This window comes from Podarcis bocagei (assembly GCF_964188305.1).
Source record: "Podarcis bocagei genome assembly, chromosome: 3".
NCBI classification, from domain to species: domain Eukaryota; kingdom Metazoa; phylum Chordata; class Lepidosauria; order Squamata; family Lacertidae; genus Podarcis; species Podarcis bocagei.
The window spans coordinates 22405536-22420265 of NC_138127.1; the positions used below are offsets into that span (position 1 = coordinate 22405536).

Genomic DNA, 14730 nt, shown 5'->3' on the forward strand with positions numbered 1-14730 from the left:
GGGGTTAGTTCAACCTCCAGTTTGCTAGTAAAACCGAATTACTGTGTTGTGAAATTATGCATATCTAAAAAGTGTGTTACCAACATGAAAAATTTGGAAAGCTCTGCTCTAAAGGCACTTAGAATTTAGATGGATTAAGAGCTCCTTATTTTGAGAGAGTGCTACATGTATTCCATTAAAATCATTACATCTTATTTGGAGCTTTAGATGAGTGACTTGGTGTCTACATCATGGTGTCTACATCATGAAGTATTTTCAATAGAAAAGCAAGACATCAATGAAGCATTAACAGAAAAATACTTAAATTGTGTCATTCAGTCTGTGAAAAAATACTTGGAAGATGCTTTGAATGCAACAAAGTGTGAGAAATTAGCATTAGAATTGTAAGTTGAACTGTATTAAAAATGAGCTATTTTAGCATTTAACACACACACATAAAAAAGGGGTTTCCTTGAAGGTAGATTTCCTTTTTGCCATGGTGCCGTAACTTGAAAACTGCTGAATGAAAAATGCTAAATATTCAGTACTGGCAGAAACATTTTTTTAAGGACAGTTTATTTGAAATGTTTAGCAAGCATGAAATACAATATCTTCTCAGACATATTCTTCCACATAGAAGTAAACTAGGTTTCATATTTCTTCCACATAGAAGTAAACTAGGTTTCATATTCCTTAAGTAATACACAAGATATTACAGCTATATATGCTCTGTCCTTGTAGTAGAACAGCAAGTACAGGTTGCATTCTGCAGGGTTGGATACATTGCAGACTGCAGCTAAATAGTCTTGGAAATGGCTAGTTTTCAGACTTCCTGATTTATTGGGGTGTGTTGGCCTACATGTGCAATAAATCTCTGTTTTCTGTTTGTTGTGAAAGTGTTGGAAGTGCAACAGCAGGGATCATTCCATTTGAACATAAGGATTACTTCTGTTATTAAAGTCATCTAGCCAAGAGGGGAGGTGTTGCTTAGTACCTAAGCAGATACTTGGTGAAATAGCATGTCTTCTGGTTGGCTGTGTGGATATGAGGGAATTGTTCCTCTGTAAATTTGGTTGAATGTCACCCTGCTATAAACAAGGCCTGAAATAAGAGAGACAAAATCTCTGCTTATTTCTCCTCAGATAATTAGAATTTCTTTTCTCTCCTGTCTGTGTTATTTAAGTGACTTTGCTAACAGAAAGTATCTTAAACATTTTGATATTCCAAGACTGAGAAAATCAGTGAGGCCCCACAATCAGTAGACAGATATATAGACAGACAAATAATAAACCTTATTAATTTTTATTAGTTCTTTTCTAATGTTCTTTCCAGTTGCTGGCTCTCTCTCGAAGGAGGACTTCTCTATGCTTTTGTTGGACCTGCAGCCGCTGTTGTCTTGGTAAACATTAAAATCACCTATTTTAAGTAACCATGGTAACATAATCACTGACTGGCTAATATGTTAAGTGTTCTAAATTCTGATATGGAAGTTATGAATGCATACTTATTTTGCATATACTTTCAGTATCTCAAATACACAGATGATTAAAGGGCGGTTGTCCCTCTTAACACATGTTAAATTTGTGCACTTGTATTTATAAAAGGGGTATGTATAATATGTGTGCCAATGAGTGGTGTGGCCTGTACAGAGGGGGCGTGGGCTGAGGAGATTTCCGAGAAGCAAATAGAGAGCTTTGGGGGTTCCTTTTGGCCCCCAGCTAACAAGTTCACCATCCCTGAATTTTGCTCCATGTTTGATTACTGTTGATTATTCTCAACAATTGCACTTTGTAAAGGAATACAAAATCAAACTTTTCTCAGCCTGCAGTCCCAGTATGGCTGTGTTAACACAATTTCTTTTGGAACTTCTTGTGTGGTTTCTCAGGGCAATTTCACCTTGTAGTGAAATTCAGAAAAAGCAAGAAGAGAGCATGCAAACTTACATTCTCGCCTCCTTCATTCCTTCAAATTAATAAGCTGTAGTGAAAGCATGAGGGGGAAATTAATTTAAGAAGCTTACAATCACCTACTTGCTTAATACTCACTCCTTCCCCCAGTGCACAAACACAGAAAATGCTGACTGTGTGTCTATTGATCCTCTGAATATTCTGAATGCAGATCTGCCTCCAATCTTACTAATCCTTTGAAGTGAATTGACTTTGAGCCGAAACTACCATATATTTATTGGCTCTGAAGCACTTTGAAGCCTCAAAGAATCTATATCTCTGCCTGGTTTTGTTTTTTTGTAACTAACACAGTGCAGAAGGAACAAGCCATCGTATCTGAAACACTTCAGTAATCCAAGCAAAAGAAAACAATGTCACTTTTCATAATCGCCTTCTTGTCAGAAATGCTCATTTTCCCATCAGCTCTGGCTGTATGCCTTTAAAATGATAGCGGTCAAAAAACTAATCTAGGTCATTTGAATGTCATCAGCATCAACCTGCCTGATCAAACTGCTTGCCTGTGTCTTCCAATTAATATCAGCCCTGCCTTTTAAACTCAGACAAGGTTGTGGAAGCACTCCTGTAGTCTAGAGAGGGGGTGGCGAGAGAGATCCTTCAGACAATCTATTCGATTGAGCACTTATCCTAATTCAGTTGCACAAAGCTTGCACTAAGCTTGTTTGGTGACTGCTGCTTATTGTTCTGATTTGTTTGTGGGAAAGTTATATGACAGTGATAGTTAATTCTAATTTCTTTGTACAGACTTCCCATCTATCGGTTGTTATCCCACACTTTTTAGTGCATTCCTCCATCACTTTCCTTACCGCAAAAAGTCTCTTATATCACAAACCTAAATGCCTAGTCTAATCCTTTCTGCAAAATAGTGATTGGAGGTGACCATAGATACAGATGTGGAGTTGGATTCTGTGTTGTGCAGAGCAGTGGATAAGCCCATTCGCAAGAGAGTGGAAGTGATTTTGTTTTCTAAGTCCCCCTTACTTCTGCAGCTCCAAAAATCAGCTCTGGATTGACAGGGATCCTACACCGCAATGTCTGAAAAGCGACTGGAACCTGCAAATAAAGGATGAGGAATGGGGGGGGGATACTACCTTTTTCCTCTAGATGGGAGCTTCAGTAGAATCACAGTTCCCTCTACCAAAGGAGCCCTTCCATTCATAGTGGGGCACCTCTGAATCTGATGCATTTATATAAGATATAAGAAGTGGTGCATACCAGCAAAACTACTGTATTTTTCGCCCTATAGGACACACTTTTTCCCCTCCAAAAAAGAAGGGGAAATGTGTGTGCATCCTATGGGGCGAATGTAGGCTTTCGCTGAAGCCTGGAGAGCGAGAGGGGTCGGTGCGCACCGACCCCTCTCGCTCTCTAGGCTTCAGGAAGCTATCCGCAAGCCTTGGGAGCCTGCGGGAGTTCCCACCGGGCTCCCACGGCTTGTGCAGAGCTGTCTGCACCTCAAAGCCTGGGCGCGCTCAGCAGTCGCGCCGGGGCTTAGGGTAGCTGTGCGCAAGCCGCGGGATGGCTCCCCCGGCTTGCGCAGAGCTGCCTCTTATCCCGAAGCCCCGGCGCGCTCAGCAGTCGTGCCGGGGCTTCGGGTAGCTCCACGCAAGCCGCGGGAGCCCTCCCCCAGCTTGCGCAGAGCAGCCTGTTCCGGGGGCTGGGGTCGGGGCATGCTCGGGCTTCCCCCTCCCCAGCCTCGTGCCTGGGGGGAAAATATTTTTTTTTCTTTATTTCCCCCCCAAAAAAACTAGGTGCGCCTTATGGGCCGGTGCGCCCTATGGGGCGAAAAATACGGTATTCCCTTACACCAGGAATGCCCTGCTATTTCCCTTTTTCTCCCCCCCCCCGAATGCCATGCATTTCCCTTTGCCTGTGCTGCACTACATACTTATTATCTTCCCCCCTGCCCTGTCCTTAATTCAGTATCACTTAAAGGGGTGACTGTTTGTTTTTCGTCTGCTTGTTTTATATTTAACAGGTCAACATGGTGATTGGCATTCTGGTGTTTAATAAACTTGTTTCCAGAGATGGAATCCTAGATAAAAAACTCAAACACAGAGCGGGGTAAGCAGAAGTTGGGTTTCCCCCCCAAGGCCTACTGAAAATCTGTTACTTATTTTCAATTATTTATTTTGTCTCTATGTATGTATTATGTTTACCAAATGTCTATTTATTTGATTGCACTTTGAATCTTTTTTTGCATAGTTTAACAAGCTGTCTAACCAATTTTATTCATCTCCAAAACTGAGGAAATGTGATTGAGCAACAGTAAAATAATAAAACACAAGTACAGTGGTATTAAGTCAGTCAAAAGCCTGAATAATGATTATGCATGTCAAACTCATTGGCTTTCTAAAATATTGGCTTTGTACAGAATGGAGACGCAGACTTATGTAATGCTCTTTAGTTAGAATGTTCCCCTAAAAGATTTTCCAAGGTAATTCCTAAGATAAAATGGGTGGTAGGCGGACCATTTGCTTGCTTGCATATGTAATACACCACAACAAAGTAATCAGAATATAACACCAGGCAAACAAAATATTACTTTGCTAATGGTTAAGGTTTTCTATAAATTGATCCCCTTTTTTGTCTGTGAGAGGAGATTCTTTGCATTGAGTGGGTTCTGTCCATGCAATTGTGAGGCATTTCCTTTCAGACAGGGCCTGGGAGCCTGAGTCCATGAAAAAGCTGGATACCTGCCAATCTGTTGTTGCTTATCTATTCATCTTCTTTACCCATCCTTCACCATAAGGTCCCATGGCAGGTAACAGCAATTTCAAAATACAATATTAAAATCAGTTAAGAGAGTAGTTTAAGCCCTAAAATATATACATCTCAGGTGCCAGACACACCACTCGGATAAGGGAATTCTACAACTTAGGGGCTGTCCAGAAGAGGGTCTGGGTGCTAGATTCTGTTACCTCTGCTCTCCCTTCTCCACCAAACAGCTGATCATCAATATTTCAGCTTCTTTTATTCAGGCATGCATACATTCTCTTAGATCAGGGTTCATTGATCCAGTGGGGAAGATCTAAACATGGGCTTGACTCTCCCAGTGAGACTTACATGTGCTTAACTCTGACTAGATCCTACTCCATGATATTTCATTATTGATTGTTAATGCTCTATTTAATCTTGATAAGATTGCATCCTTTGAAGAATATTGAATTAGCATGATAAGACTGCTCTGTTAACCAAAGCTGTTCTTCAATAGCTGTTTCTCACAGGCAGACTATACCATGACTTGTTGACACGTGATTTGGTCCCACTTATATCCCCTCACAAATACCAATATGTATGTATATCCATTAATTGAATCAGATGAAGGAGGTTCTAGTCCATGCAAACTTGTCAATCTTAAGACACCACAGGTTATGATGGTTGAAGTTCTCCTCTAGATAGGGCTATGTGAATCAGCAGCCATAAAGCAGCTGTTGCCAATTTCACATTGCAAAATCGGTGTCAAGGGGCTCTATGCATTTTCATTCAAGGAGTGTAACAAACGGTTATGGAATATTATAACATACCTTCAGGTTGTAAGATCCAGTCTCATATGCTTTCACATAATCATCTCCTATTTAAGATTGCTTGATCCAGGTTTCAGAAACAAGCAATTCTTTGCAGCACTGTTCTCAACACACACACACACACACACACACACACACACACACACACACACACACATATATTCACTTAGAATACTTGCACCCCACTTTACAGCTTCAAGAGGCCAAAAATCCTCCAAATAAAAATCACTCTCATCTCCGGTACAGGAATGGAAATTGCATGATGTCTGTATGGAACCCAGAATTATTCCTACAGTGAGGTGTATCTGACAAAGTCATACTCAGAGTGGAATCAAAGAATCATGGAATCATAGAATTGTAGAGTTGGAAGGGACCCTGAGGTTCATCTAACCCAACCCCCTGGCAATGCAGGAATCTCAACTAAAATATCCATGATAGATGGCCACCCAACTTTTGGTTAAAAACCTCTAATGAAGGAGAGTCCAGTGAAGGGAGTCCATTGCACTATCAAACAACTCGTACAGTTAAAAAGTTCTTCCTAATGTTTAGTTGGAGTGTCCTTTCTTGTAACTTGAAGACATTGATTCAGGTCATACCCTCCAGAGCAGGAGAAATCAAGCTTGCTCCATCTCACATGTGACAGCCCTTTAGATAATTTGACAACAGCTATCATATCCTGTCAGCCTCTTTTTTCCCAAGCTAAATATATCCATCACCCTCAACTGTTCCTCATAAAGCTTGGTTTCCAGATCCACAATTCTGAATCTTCCCAGCAAATGATGACTCTGAGCATACCACAGGCCAGAGATGGCTAAGGCTAGCCTTCATTCTCAGGGGCTATGTTATTTCCCAGACAATTTTAAATTATTTTTATTGTGTTTTTCATTTTTCTTGTATGCTGTTTTATGGGCCTGTCACCAAAAAGCAACATGAAAAAAACATTAACATAACATTCTCATTTCCAAGAACCTGTTTGTGCAAAATAAAATGAAACATCAACATAGTTATATAGATTTTCGTGCTTATATGGATTTTGGCTACAGTATTTACATCTATAGTTTTGACAAAATGTAAAACAAAAAACAAAAACTGAGCTCCATCTCTCAAGCAAGCTGATCCCTCTTACCATATTCCTCAAAATAGCTGAGCCATTACACCAAGAGTCCCCAGCCTTTTGGATTCTGAGAACGCATTTGAAAATCTAAGAAACCGTTACAGTATTGGCACCACAAATAACCTGGTGATGAGCAAAACTACCAACACTACCACAACCAAGGCATGCTCCAAAGGCCTACACACATTGCAAAACAAATGAAATGGAGAAAGCAGCAGGCAACAGCTTCCCTTGAAATTGGCGAAACACCTCTCAAACAAACAAACAAAATAACAAGGATGCAAAACACACACGCACACCAAATAAACAGGAAAACCAAAAGCACACAAGGAAACAAAGCAGATAAAACGCCCCTACTTGGGACCCTGAGGCATTTTGAGGAGAAGGAGATAAGAGGACAGAGTGACTGCAAGCCTGCAGTTCCCTGTCCAGCCAGCTCAATACTACCCAAAGTTAATAAAAAGAGTGAAGCATCCTGCAATTTTAAAAATAAAAAATGGAAGGAGCAGCAGGGGCTTGCAACACACCAAGGGGGTGTCCCAGGCTGCCATGGTGCCCACACCCATCACATTAGGGACCCCAGGACTCAAGTTGGTCACTCTATTTTTTTTTAATCTATTACTTATTCCAATAGTAAATTCCATCTTATAGGATGAGTTGTTTGGTACAGTGGTACCTCGCAAGACGAATGCCTCGCAAGACGAAAAACGCGCAAGACGAAAGAGTTTTCCGTTTTTTGAGTCGTTCTGCAAGACGAATTTCCCTATGGGCTTGCTTTGCAAGACGAAACATCTTGCGAGTTTGTTTCCTTTTTCTTAAAGCCGCTAAGCCGCTAATAGCCGTGCTTCGCAAGACGAAAAAACCAAAATACGAAGAGACTCGCGGAACGGATTAATTTCGTCTTGCGAGGCACCACTGTACATGTAAGCTTTCACAGGCAGATGGTGTGAGGGGGTGGGGTGAGTAATAAGATTTTTCTCTTCATTTTATAAAAATCCAGGATGACAGCCAATATTACATGAGCAGACTTCACTTGCACAGCAAGACTCCTCTTCCTCTCTCCTTTGCCCTGAATCCTCATGCGCCCTGCCCCATATCTAATCTGCAGGTTCTAAAAACCCTCCTGAGAAGATTGGGGGGGGCATATGTAGAGCTGCAGGATCCATTTTGCCAATGGAGTCTGTTCTGCTGTTGGACAGACACCCATGGATTTCATCTGCAGCAACTTCTGCCAGTCAATGAAAACCGTTCCATTACATATTACTTTTTGCATTTAATACACTTAATAAAGTAATGCATCACTCTCTTAATCAAAGAAAAAAAACATACACAAAGAAGTTTGCTACAGTGAAATAATGTAATCATAAAATATTGTATAACAAAGTAATAAAACATATCCACAAAATAATAAAAACATTATTGAGTGACCTTGCGCCAGCTACTCTCTCTCAGATCTATTTCACAGGGATATTGCAAATTATAAAACAGGGAGAGGGAGAACCACACAGACCACCTTTAGCTCCTTGGATATAAATGAAAACATAAAGTTAAAATAATCATTACAGTAGGTGAATAATTAAAAACTGGCATCAGCAGTTAGGGAAACACTTGGGGAAACATGCCTGTTTTTAATGAACAATGGAAGTGCATCACTGCTGGTGCCTGCCATATTTCAGAGGTAACCTGGTTTGGAGCTGTTAGGACTTCAGATGTTAATAGTAGGACCTTAAGCCTAGCTTGATAGCTAACTGGCAGCCAGCCTGTACCTAGATGGCACTGAAACTGTTAGGGTGGATGAAAGTCTGGAAATAGCCAGGCAATTCAGTTGTTATAATTTATGAGGCAAGAAAACTGAACCAGTTGTTCAATGTTGTGATACAGTGTGTTGTACAAACAAACATATACTGTACACACATATATTAACCTTAATGCTTGTGTACTGTGTTTTATTAAAATGTTGTTTTTCAAGCCTGAAATAATACTTTCATTAAATTCCATACATTTCAAACCCTGTATCCAGACCAGCCTCTGGTAAAAATTTAGAGTAAGCTAAGAAAGAGCTTATTCTATCTTGTTTTAAAGCTCTTTCAACCTTTCAGCCAATGTCATAGTGCACATTGACTGAGCCATCTTAGTGTGTGGTCATTTTCTAACTTCGTTCACCTCTTAATTAATTAGAGGTATGCACACGCTGCCCTGGCAATTTGTCTTTCTCTTGCATTCTGAGCGAATAAATGATCATGAGCATTTTGGTCTTCTTAAAGGTCTGAATAGAGGGATCTCACCTTGTGTGTCCTACACTAGCACGTGCTTGTTTACTTCGGTGTTATCAAGTGACATTTATCTCTGGACACTGAAGGCCTTAAAAAAAAAAAGACTTAAATGAAAGAACTAGGCCTTGCATGAAATGAAACTTCCCTCCCCCAAATATCATTACTTTTTAATTTAAAAAATGTAAAACAATGTATGATTCAAATAGAGCTTTGTAAATTCTGAATAAGTCTACCTGCTATTTTATTTTCTTGCATGACATCATATTTAAAAAGCTAAATTTCAGCCGCGACTTTTTTTGGTGACGAAAAATTCAATATTTTGTTCTTTTTTGTGGGTGTTCTGTTTGTTTGCAGTCAGATGAGTGAGCCTCATAGCGGTTTGACGCTCAAATGTGCCAAGTGTGGAGTAGTTTCAACAACAGCTTTGTCAGCCACCACCGCCAGTAATGCCATGTTAGTCCTAATCATTTACATCTTCTTGTTACAAATCTTATACAGTGCATGTGGGGGGGCGGGGTTGCTACAGTGATGGAAAACTATGATTATTAGTAATGCTGGATATAGTTAATTTAAAGGAAAAGAAATGGCAACCACACTTTTTAATTCAACTGGAGTAACATGTAGAAAATAAAATATCAATCTCTATAGATCTCTAAATATTTGTCATTGGTCTTCACATTAACTAACAAGTTGCCACCCTTAAATATGTTATCTATACATCTGCATATATGTGTGAGGAGAGGGTTGTGTTGTCCACTTAGGGTTCTACAAGGTCACTGTTGTCACTCTTTTCCTTCCTCTTTGTCACTCTCTAGGGCGTCCCTTTGGAGTTCCTGTGTTGTGCTGCCTCTCCTGGCTCTGACTTGGATGTCCGCAGTTCTGGCCATGACTGACAAGAGATCGATATTATTTCAGATACTCTTTGCTGTGTTTGATTCATTGCAGGGCTTCGTCATTGTCATGGTCCACTGCATTCTCCGAAGGGAGGTAAGGAAACCGCTTCCCAATGGCATTTGTCATGTGCCACTGTGAAATTTTACAGCAATACCAAACGCTCCACGAAATTCAGTTGCATATCAAGGAAAAATCTGGGATCAAAAGCAGGGCAATTGAGCAATGTTATTTTGTGACAAACAGATGTGACAGCCTATTGAGGGGAAAAAGCCACCATGCATAGCTACAAAGAACCAGTGGACTGAACGAAAAGTCAAAGTGGAGATTGGGCAGAGCTAAAGTCAAGAGAAACCTGATTAATTTCAGATGCAAATGTAGCAAAAAAGGAGAGGGGAAAAAAGAGCCCAATAGCCCAACAAATTAAAGGTTTTCTTTTCTGTCTTTTTCTATCTCTGAGAGATCTTCTGTGATTCTGACATTTACAACCTTCTGGTATTTCAACCAACAATAGCAAATGGCTTCAGAATCTGGATCAGACCATTTGGTAATCACAAGATCCTTCCCCACTTGAGTTCCTTCCAGCTCCCATATAACATGCATCTGTACCGCTTGTGCAGAGCAGAATCCTTGAGCATGAGCCATCTGAAATCCGAGATCCTCGTAATGGATCTGTCCTGGAAACCTTATGTGATTAAACCAATGCTAATAAAATATTACACTGAAAGGCTTACCTAAGAGTTTGACTCACCATCAAAGATGGTTATCTAAAGAAACATGGATTTCATAATGCATTTTTAAACTGTAGACTGGAAAATAGTCCATTTCCTCTCATTCTTGGCAACAGACATTTTAGTACATGAAAACAGAGAAACATATATAGGTGTGGTGAATAAATGAACTGGCAACTTCAGTTTCTATAAAAAGTTTCAAATGATATCAGTGCCGACATGAAAGCAGCTGTAGTTGGAGTTTTTTTATATGTCTTAGAATGTGTCTTACTAAATCTCATCACGCTGTCCAGAAGAATTCTCCGTAATTACTTGAGTCTGCTTCGAGAGATGCTCTAGGACTGGAAAAAACCCAGGGAGGCTTCAGATACAATCTGAAGCTTCTCACAATGTTGATTTCAAAATGTTGCACAGTAAACCCACAAAATGAAGACAAGCACCACCAACCAAGTCCATTACAGTGGTACCTTGGGTTACAGACGCTTCAGGTTACAGACTCCTCTAACCCAGAAACAGTACCTTGGGTTAAGAACTTTGCTTCAGGATGAGAACAGAAATCGCGCGGCGGAGGTGTGGCGGCAGCGGGAGGCCCCATTAGCTAAAGTGGTACCTCAGGTTAAGAACAGTTTCAGGTTATGAATGGACCTCCAGAACAAATTAAGTTCTTAACCCAGGGTACCACTTCTTCTTCTTCTTCTTCTTCTTCTTCTTCTTCTTCTTATTATTATTATTATTATTATTATTATTATTATTATTATTTATTTGTACCTCACCCATCCGACTGGGTTGCTCCAGCCACTTTGGGCAGCTTCCAGAATATATAAAAACACAGTAAAACATTAAACCTTAAAAAACTTCCCTATACAGGGCTGCTTTCAGATGCTTCATAAATGTTATATAATTACTCATCTCCCTGACATCTGATGGGAGGGCATTCCACAGGGTGGGCACAACTACTGAGAAGGCCCTCTGCCTGGTCCTCTAGCTTCTAGCCTCTAGCTTCACTTCTCACAGTGTGGAAACCACCAGAAGGCCCTTGGTGCTGGACCTCAGTATCTGGGCTGAATGATGGGGGTGGAGACACTCCTTTAGGTGTATTGGGCCGAGGCTGTTTAGAGCTTTAAAGGTCAGCACCAACACTTTGAATTGTGCTCAGAAATGTACTGGGAACCAATGTAGGTCTTTCAGGACCGGTGTTATATGGTCTTGGCGGCTGCTCCCAGTCACCAGTCTAACCGCCACATTCTGGATTAATTGTACTTTCTGAGTCACCTTCAAAGGTAGAACTCACTGCAGTAGTCCAAGCAGGAAATAACCAGTGCATGTGCCACCAACATCTGGAGGGCTGGGAGTCCCCCACACTTGATGTAAATGATAGAATGGCTACTATCTCAAGTAGGCAGAAGTAGACATTATTTCAGTACAAGTGTAAAATGACCCCAAGTCATGAATCCTTAATTACCAGGTTTGAATTCAGCAATTTGTTAAACATGTTTTATTGAGATAGGTGATAGATATGGGGGAGGGGGGTGTTTAGATCCTAATTTGAATTATGTCAAACACTAAAGATTGGCAAGAAAGTGAGGAAAAAAACTTATTTGTTTTCTCCTTTTCCTGTGTTCTTAATTATTGGGATATATATCTGTATCTGTATCTTTTTAACCCATGCCTAGCATTTAAAGCTATACTACCACCCCATATCTAAACTGCAGAGACTAAAAATAAAAAATAAAAATAGAGGACACGTGAGGAGAGAGGGCAAGTTATAAGAGCTTTGAATTGGTTACTGTTGCTAAGGAAACCACTTCCTTGGTACCCGCACGTTCAGCACATCTGTCTCTCTTGCTGTGTCTGGCTCTGAGAGAAGCTTGCAGCTTCATGTCAGAGGGTAAGAAAAAAACCTGAAGAAACCGCTTTAAAAGAATATACCTTGAGCACTGAATATCAGAAAAGCCAGAGGAGCTACAGAGAAGAATTTAATAGGATCTCACATTCAATTGTTTTGCAGTGTGCTCAAATACTGGAGATCACCCACAGCATGGTAGCCGTCATTTGCTTGCTCTTGGCATTCGGCAAAAGCTAGCAAACAAACAGTACCAGTCTGAAGTGTTCTCCATCTGGCTGGCCCTACAAAGCATGCATTAAATTTATCACCGGGTTTGCAGCGTTGGGGGTGCTCTTGGGCCTATCAGTGGTTGCATGTGCCTTTTGTGTCTCCTGATATCTGAGGTATGGGCAGGGAGGCACACACTTGTGTGTTGTGCATTAACCCAATGGTGGTACCATTTTATGTATTTGCTTCAGTCCTGTCAACTGTACTGCATCATCCAAAGATGGCATCCTAAACACTACTCTGTGACAACTGAAGCATTGCTATTATTGCTTTTTAATAATTTTGTCTATATTTTAAAGAGGTGTGCTGAATTCTTGGCATCTTTCACCAGGTTCAAGATGCGTTTAGATGCCGTTTAAGAAACTGCCAGGATCCAATCAATGCAGATTCTTCAAGTTCATTTCCTAATGGACACGCTCAAATCATGGTTAGTTTTTATAGCTCCTTGCCTGCTATTTCCAGTTGGCTCTTGTGGGCAAAATGAACATTTCAATAGTGTACAGGGTTTGGTTGTTAAAGGTGCCCCACAAGCATAGGTTTGCCTTCATCATTCAATTTATTTGATTATATTTTGGAAATAGAATGCCTTCTCTCTTTTGAAATCCAGCTGGCACTGGTATTGGTTGGATTTCAGCATCAGCTAAAAAATAATAATTCTTTAGCCATGCTCTTAGTGATGTGGGTTCTTGGTGTATTTAGTCACTGGCTGCTATATGGAGGAGGAGTTGTAATATAGATTCGCTTTATATTGTTCTAATGTTTATTGTATCTGTCAGATTATCATTTTGATTTTATATTTATTTATTACATGTATATCCCACCTTGCCACCAAGGAGCTCAATGTGGTGTATATAGTTCTCACAACAACCCTGTGAGGTAGACTAGAGTGAGTCACTAACCCAATGTCACCCAGTGAGCTTCATGGCTGAGTGAGAATTTGAACCCTGGTCTCCCAGGTCCTTGCCCAACACTCTAGCTTCTATGTCAATGAAGATGGAATGGGAATAAACACACACAAATACAAATACACACTTATACATACACTATGAACACCTTTTCTCATTCATATAGACTAGTTGCCACTTTTCCTGCATGGAATTATAATTTCTGAGAAAGAATGCTAGGGTCATATAGGGTTAAAAATAGTAATAAAACATAACCATTTGCATAGTGCATTTCAAATGTTCAGAAGTGCTTCGTGTACATTATCACAGTAATCCTTACAACAGGCACCTAAGAAGGGTAAGACGCAACAGAATGTGGAGCAGACTTGGTTCTCTGCTGCTTCAGAGTCACAGGACTAGAAGCAATGAGCAGAAATTGCAAGGGAGCAGACTTTGGCTCGATGATAGGGAAAATATATAATGGTAAGAGCTGTTTTAAGAGTGGTACAGGCTGCCTTGGGAGATGGTTGCCTCTCCTCCACCGGAGGTGTTTAAGCAGCGGCTGTAGAGCCATCTGTCAAGGATGCTGTCATTGCAAGATTCCTGCACTGAGAGGTGACCTCCAAGGTACCTTCCAACTCTAAAATTATATGATATATGAGTCTATAGAACAATATTATACTTCCCATATTGCAGTCTAGGGGGTGAGAGTGGGTTTCTTAAGGCAAGCTCGTGCCAGAGGTAAAATTGCTAGCTTAGACTGCTGGCCATTATGCTACACCATAACCGTTTTTGAAATGGTAGTGACTTTGGCAGAATTCACTTATCCTTCTATCCTGCCTTTCTCAGAAGCTCAATTTGGAATTTGGGAATTGCACTGTGATTGATGCAAGGGACTACAAGAAATGAGTATACAGATGGTCTTCTGCATAGTCATCTGAATGGCATATGGCAGAAAGGAACTTAGTGAATCCCAGCAGCTCCCTTAGAATTCCACACTAATACTGGGGAAATTGCTTTGACTAAGCTCTGCATAATAGCCCACTGCATGTACACACAGCAAATGCGCCGTAGAACACATGGAGCACTCTGGAAGGCTCTTCTTGCAAAGAGCAAATTAATGCCCTTGAAAATGTTACAAAACGGTAGCTGTGAAATGTTCAGCTGTATATTTATGTGTACAGTGTTAAGTGTGGAAGTGGTTTTTTTTATGTGGAAACTCACCAAAGCCACCTGCCTCAACAGAAAGCTTGG

The 14730-nt window shown here is 40.5% G+C and overlaps 1 protein-coding gene and 1 long non-coding RNA gene across 6 annotated transcripts in view; one reads left to right on the top strand and one right to left on the bottom strand.

Annotated features, from left to right (window-relative positions):
- ADGRB3 (adhesion G protein-coupled receptor B3) overlaps positions 1-14730 on the top strand; it is a 466862-nt gene that overhangs the window by 421671 nt on the left and 30461 nt on the right. For 4 of the 5 annotated variants that reach the window (XM_081186906.1, XM_081186902.1, XM_081186904.1 and 1 more), the window contains 5 exons: positions 1312-1378; positions 3922-4007; positions 9212-9310; positions 9673-9844; positions 12924-13019. In XM_081186906.1, the coding sequence (XP_081043032.1) occupies positions 1312-1378; positions 3922-4007; positions 9212-9310; positions 9673-9844; positions 12924-13019 (520 nt within the window). The remainder of the gene's footprint in view (positions 1-1311; positions 1379-3921; positions 4008-9211; positions 9311-9672; positions 9845-12923; positions 13020-14730) is intronic. The other variant, XM_081186903.1, reaches the window with a different exon arrangement.
- Positions 1-14730, bottom strand: part of LOC308583163 — a 102961-nt gene that overhangs the window by 9508 nt on the left and 78723 nt on the right. The gene's annotated exons all lie outside the window — the stretch shown is intronic.